General features: G+C 42.4%; 1 protein-coding gene across 1 annotated transcript; it reads right to left on the bottom strand.

Moving 5' to 3' along the window:
* Positions 1 to 599: 599 nt before the first annotated feature.
* Positions 600 to 5762, bottom strand: LOC125528004 (probable RNA-dependent RNA polymerase 1). The gene is made up of 4 exons (XM_048692517.1): positions 5216 to 5762; positions 2664 to 4510; positions 2245 to 2395; positions 600 to 1663 (listed from the first exon to the last, which is right to left on the bottom strand). Exons 1-4 carry the CDS (start codon positions 5741 to 5743, stop codon positions 839 to 841), a joined length of 3351 nt encoding a protein of 1116 aa, XP_048548474.1. The 5' UTR covers positions 5744 to 5762; the 3' UTR covers positions 600 to 838.
* Positions 5763 to 6251: the final 489 nt, after the last annotated feature.

The raw sequence follows: 6251 nt of genomic DNA, 5'->3' as shown, positions 1-6251 counted from the left end.
AGCCGCCGCGTATGCCAACGACTTCGGCGGCGACGGCGGTTGGGGAAGAGGCAGCGCGCTCGACGGATTGGAGCTCCCGCAGAACTCCGGTGGATCTCCAGCACCGCCGCCCAGAGCATCCCCACCGGCAGCAACTCCCCCGCCCCCGTCCACGCCGCTAGGTTTCGTCGTCGCCATGGATTGGAGCTGGAGGGAGAGGACGGAGCAGATCTTGTCTGGTCGGGCGCCGTCGGTCGGTCGGTCCGGCTCGACAAGATGTACGCTCAAATGGCGCCGTCAGCGCGTCCGTTACGCCACGTCACGCATATTGGGCCCCACATGTCGGAAACGCCCTCAACCGCGCGGAATTACATGTTCAGTGCAATCTACAAAACTGTTACTGAATTCACGATGGCTTTTGTAAATGATTAGCGACCACGTTGTTTTCTGCAAGATAAGCCCTAAATGTGGTGGTTTCTTGCAATTCACTCCATATGCTTGTGTTAAAAACGTTCTTATATTTTGGGACGGAGGGAGTACTTGTCATACAATCAAGCTGAAGTTGGGTCTTCCATACATTTCAAATTTTCAACGCAATGCAGTACGAATATGACCTAAAAGCAGGGGAAACCTGGGTAAGATTACAGATCAAACCACAGAAATACATTCAACGACGGCATCCAAATGCCCACACACTTCTGCTTGCCCACAAGGTTCGCAGTACTTCGTAGGCTCGTAGCCACATGTACATCAACACATCTGAGTCAACAATTACAATTGCTCTTCGGCGATCATTCTAGCACAAGAATCGACATGTTCAAATATATGTACAAGACCAACAACGACCTGATGGTCGCACTCAGCCGAATATCGTGCTCCGTCTCATTCTGTTCTCGAGATTGAGCATCTTCCTGACAAAGTTCTTCTTCCGCTTGATGAGAATCAGCTTGTCATAGACACACCACGGAAAGCTGATGAAGTGTGGCCGGTGATCATATCCTTCATTGTAGCAACCCCAGTACTCAGGGTGATAGGTAACATGATACCAAGCGGATGCCTTGGCGTCCGAGGCCTCGTGACCACCTCCGCTCTCATCTGAACCCATCTCGCAGAACCATGACCTTGCTTCCTTCCGCAAAGATTTCACCGCCAGCCTGATAGCATCGGCGTCGTTCTTCTTGGTAAAATTATTTGCTATCTTAAGAATGCATCCACTTATTATCTCAGCCTCGCTATTTATTCCGTAGTGCTCCATCAGATTACCCAGCTTGAAGTCATACTGTTCCTTGAACCACACAGCTTCGGTAATGTAGTCTTGGTAGCCATCAACTATCAAATCAGTGTCATAGGACCGCCTTGCCACATCCTTTGTGAAGTGTCCAATGTGAGGGTTCTGCTTCTTAATTTCCCGGTAGAGCTTCCCTATTACTCCCTTGGATACATAGGTAGCCCTGTCGAGCTTCTCCATGAAATCTGGGTACTCCTTCACATGTAGTTCAGGCGGAATTTGAGCCGGCACTCCTGTCTTTGGGTAATCAACAGCAATGGAGAAGAGCTCTGCCAGCTTAATGCATGGTGTACTTTCAGCCTTCAGGATTTCCCTATCCGCAAAGACTACGTGTGCGTTGGCAATGATTCCCAGACTCTCATTAACTATGTAATTTGTGAAATACTCATGTACTTCCTGCATGATATTAGAGTCGTTCCAAAGCAGGGTGTCAGATTTGTTTTACAAGATGCTTGGAATTTCCTTGCAAGTAATAGACAATGAGAAGAAACAGATTTATCTTCCTACTTCCTCCGATCCAAAACGTAGGTCCTTGTAGTCTTTTCAATTCCATCCAAAATGTAGGTCCTTCTACATTCACAATACACTTCTCATGTGTTCCAATCTAGCCCCACATTAGTTTCATCAAAGAATTGAGCCTATACTGTAGCACTTATTGTATTGGAAGGAACAGAGAGCACATGAAATGAATGAAGGGTAACATTGGCATGTTACCACCACCTCTAGTTCATGTGCTCAACTCTAAAAAGATCTACATTTTGGACTGGCGGAAGTACAAACAAATAAATTAAAACCCTGCAGACTCAGAAAATAGGTTTAAGTAGTCAACTCTTCAGAAATGCAAGAACCAGAATCGAAAGGAAATTCACAATCAGAAGCACGACTAAATGACAGTTCATGGCAACAGCCAACAGGTGTACAGACGTTATCGTGAATGGCATGAAAAATGAACAATCTGGGCTACAAACATAAAATACCTCAATCATAACATCATGATCTAATGTTTCTGTTGGTGCTGGAGTATAGTCCATAGGCGCCACCATACGAGTTGGAATGAGATCTGGGTCCCATGAAACAAAATATATGTCCCCATCAAGATCACTCCCTGAACATTCATTAGGATGAGGCCTGCACGAACAAAATTCGACATTGATTTCAATAACAAAGGACAAACAAAACAAGAGTAGTACATCCAAGAAATAGTGAAGGATCACATGACACCCATGAGGAGCGCCTAAACTTCACTAGCAAAAGGTTCTTCGATTTAAATGTACAAAGCTATTTCACTTTCAATTGATGCTTTCTACCAAATCAGAAAGAACATTATTCCAGAAATGAGATTTTGCTAAAAAAAAGTTACTGGAAAACATAGAAGAATGCATTACTAAATACTTGCCTTGGCCCCAGCTGTGGAAAGACAACACAGTTAACCATGTGGCCCAAAAGAGGACTTTGAACAGCCTGGAGAATACGGATATCACCAGGGTGGATGCAAGGGTTTTTGGCAACGACAACTTTTCCAGTTACGATGGACTTTCCACGGTTATCTGCACTATTAGAAACTTGAATGAATACCTGTCCATACTCCAGTGTGCGGGTTTCATCCAGGCATCCCATCATTGCTCGCCCTTTTGGGACAAATATCCTTGACCTCGTTTTCAATTCTAGCAGCTTGGATGCTCTAAAGGTTTGTAGAAGCATAGAAACATATGGTTCAAGATCCGGCTGGTAGCCACATAACAGCAACTCTTTAACAACATTTGTAACCTCACCCATGGGCATAAGCTCAATTGCATCAATAGCAGCTTGTGGTTCAGCTACCATTCTGTTCAACTGCTTCACAGCTTCTTGTTGCTTCAGTTCAAATATGCTATCTCTGACTCCGAGTGTCGAAAGAAGAGTGATTAACTGCCGGTTCAGGAAACATGGCTGGTACTTGCTGTATGCAAGGACATCAAGTGTGATGTTTTCTGACTGAAACTTTGACATACTTTTTCTTAAAGATAGTTTCCAGCGTGATGTTGGATCAATAGCGACAACACCTTTGTAACCTCCATACCTTATTTGAAAAGCGGAGGGAGTAAAGCAGGTCAAGTTGCACTTCTTAGACACTTCATCTGCAAAATCAGCTGAAATGGTTCCAATTCCATCCGAGAATACATACTTTGTTCCGTTTGTTACATCTGGAGCTTCTTTCACCTCGTACTTATGCACTTTCAAAGTTTCTGTTGAGGAACTAAAAGACTGACCAAGCCTTGCAGCATACTTTGCCACATTTCTAATATTACGGAAGTCCCCCATCCACTCCCTGATGTCACTGGCAGATAACCCCGTTCGAGAAGCAAACATCCATGCAGAGTTATCTCGGAGCTGGCTTGAAGAAAAAGCCAGAAAGTCAAAGTGCTTGTCACCGATAGTGATGCCATTTGAAAGGACCGAAAGAACTCTGTTATAAAGAGCAGTCCTCCTTGTATTATTTCCTGGAGCAGAGCGTTGTGATAAATCAGTTGAACGAAGCTTCTCACAGTCCTCATCAACAAACGAAATCCGAAGGAAGTTATCCAAATCAGCAGCGTAATGCCGTACAACACGATTCGAGACATTAATCTCAGGACCATAAAAGTACACTTTCGCAGGGGTAATTTGCACCCTGTAGACATATACCAACCCATCATCATCCAGGGTTATGTTTGGTGATTTTAACATGTAGCGTGATCTTCGATTTTTTTTGTATTGTTCAGATAACCACTTTGTTGGATTCAAACAAGTCTTTTTTAGGTATGACATCTTTTCAAGTGCACGCTTTATATGGTCAATACATTCATATCCTGGGCTGACCAGACGGTAGAAGTTGTCATCAAGTGTTGGCCCACTAAGTGTCCCATTCTGAACCAAGTGGTTGATCTTAAAGAGTATCTCGTAGGGGACATCAGTGAAATGATGAGATTTCACAACTGGAACAAAGCAAGTATTGCTTGAATATGAATGTCCACGCTGGAGATGGAAGACGTCATCGTGTACTTCATAGTAAACAAAGTACTCTCGGATGTTCGGGAGATAACAAATATGTGGTAGCTCCAGACATAGGATATATGATTGCCCAATGCTGGCTGATGGGGTAAAATCAGTTGTTCTGGTCCACTGGTCATCTGTATCATCCCTAGAATAGTTGAATAAAGGATCATCGTACATAGAACCAGAACGGCGTATATTTTGTTCGTAAATTTTCGGAGCAGCCTGAACCTGAGAAACGGATACATTTCTCCAACTGAGGTTAACAAAAATCTCTGAGCTTTCAATAAACAGAAACAACTAAAAATGGTTACAGATGTTGATCGGCATTTAAAGATGCATGCAACCATTGAGGAAATAATGGAAACTGTATTATAGCAATTGGTGTTCCCATCCCATCATCTTGGGCTATAAATTAAAAATCAACTAGCATAACTTTATATAGATTGATTATCACTTTATCAGTACTCTAGAGAATTATTGTTGTACACTTAACAACACATAAACATTTTCCCAGTATATATATAACAGAAGAATCAAGAAAGAGCAAACACTAACAGCAAAGCTGAACTCTACAAAATTCAAGTGCACCTCCAGGCTCCAGCATTCCAAATACAGCAAATGATCAATGACCAAAAGGCAACAAAGTGAAATGTAGCAATTATATTGTTTCTGGCACAAGTTGACAAGCAGAAGAAACATGTGTGAACTATTTTAATATTTACAAAAACAAAATTACATCTGTCATGCAGAAGCTGTAATATGAAGACAATAGTTATACACTTGAAAACAATGTGAACACAGTAATGTACTTATACTGTACTCTACAATTCGCAGCAACAGAAAAGGAAAAATGATATGCAAGTAAAAATACTACTATGAATTCATGAAAAGCATGTCAAGCATACATATACATGTGTTGTACAACCAACATACCTGAATCAGAAGGAACTTTTTTTGCAACCCAGGTGGACGATGAAGCTGGATCTCCCATATGCTCTCGTAGGAGAGTTCAAGTTTGTATTTCTTCGAGTTGTAGATCAGGCAAAAGTCAATCCTCTTCATAGCAAATCCAAACTCAACGGAAACATTTGTTCCGCTCCACAGAACAGATAGAACTTTTTCCCTCAGAAGGCAGCCAAAATGCAGTGTTGCATCCTGTAGATTAAAAATCGTAGTTCTCGGTCTTGGAACAATGTCACGCTCTGCATATCGGGCCTTCAGATGATTACTTCCACTCCTAAGTGCATTCCGTCGGGCCGCATTCAACACCAGCGAAGCATGTGCCTCAGACTGGAACTGAACAATGGCAAAAGATTTTGAGTTTGCAGAGATGTTCTTTGGAGGCCTGAGCTTGATCGCAAAGACGTTGCCAGTACCAACAATTTTTTCCAACAAATCCTTGACATGGTCAGCATTGACAGTTGAAGGAAACCCTGACACCTGAATAGTCTTGCCGCCCATGGTGATGGTGCATACCAAAACTACATGAGGGCATAATCATGATAAAAAAAACAGTCAGCCACTGGAAAGCATAGACAGATCTGCAGATATATGTCAGGTCTTCTACGTATTTAGGAAGAAATCCATGTTGCAGTTTTACATTTGAGTTGTTTTATTTGGATCTCTAAACTAATAAAGAAGTAAGGAATGTCAAACACTGGTACTAGTAATAAATACATAAACAATCAAACGGTTTCACCCAAAACTAAGTAGATCCGTATGCAACGGTTTCACCCAAAACTAAGAACTGCAGTGGCATAAATCCTATCACAATGCAGTAGCATAAACATGCCGACAAAAGAACAGACATCCCACTTCATCAGGCACTAGCAAACAGACAGCTCGGGTAAAGCAAGAAACCAAGAACTGCTAAAAAGGTCAACGGCAAAAAATAGGCGAACGGCAAAAAATAGGCGAACCCCAAAAAATTGTCGATAAAACAATCAGGGACGTACATTTCCCCCGAGCT

Source organism: Triticum urartu, unplaced genomic scaffold, assembly GCF_003073215.2.
Source record: "Triticum urartu cultivar G1812 unplaced genomic scaffold, Tu2.1 TuUngrouped_contig_4561, whole genome shotgun sequence".
Classification (NCBI taxonomy): Eukaryota; Viridiplantae; Streptophyta; class Magnoliopsida; order Poales; family Poaceae; genus Triticum; species Triticum urartu.
The sequence above is the reverse complement of the archived record's forward strand: the minus strand, read 5'-3'. Positions and strand labels throughout refer to the sequence as shown.

Bases quoted from the DNA above. Each gene is read 5' to 3' on its own strand.
- LOC125528004 (XM_048692517.1), bottom strand. From the start codon at position 5,743: ATGGGCGGCAAGACTATTCAGGTGTCAGGGTTTCCTTCAACTGTCAAT. The intron at 4,511-5,215 runs GTATGTTGGTTG...TCCGTTTCTCAG, and splicing joins AAAAGTTCCTTCTGATTCAG to GTTCAGGCTGCTCCGAAAAT. The intron at 1,664-2,244 runs GTATTTTATGTT...AATATCATGCAG, and splicing joins ATCATGATGTTATGATTGAG to GAAGTACATGAGTATTTCAC.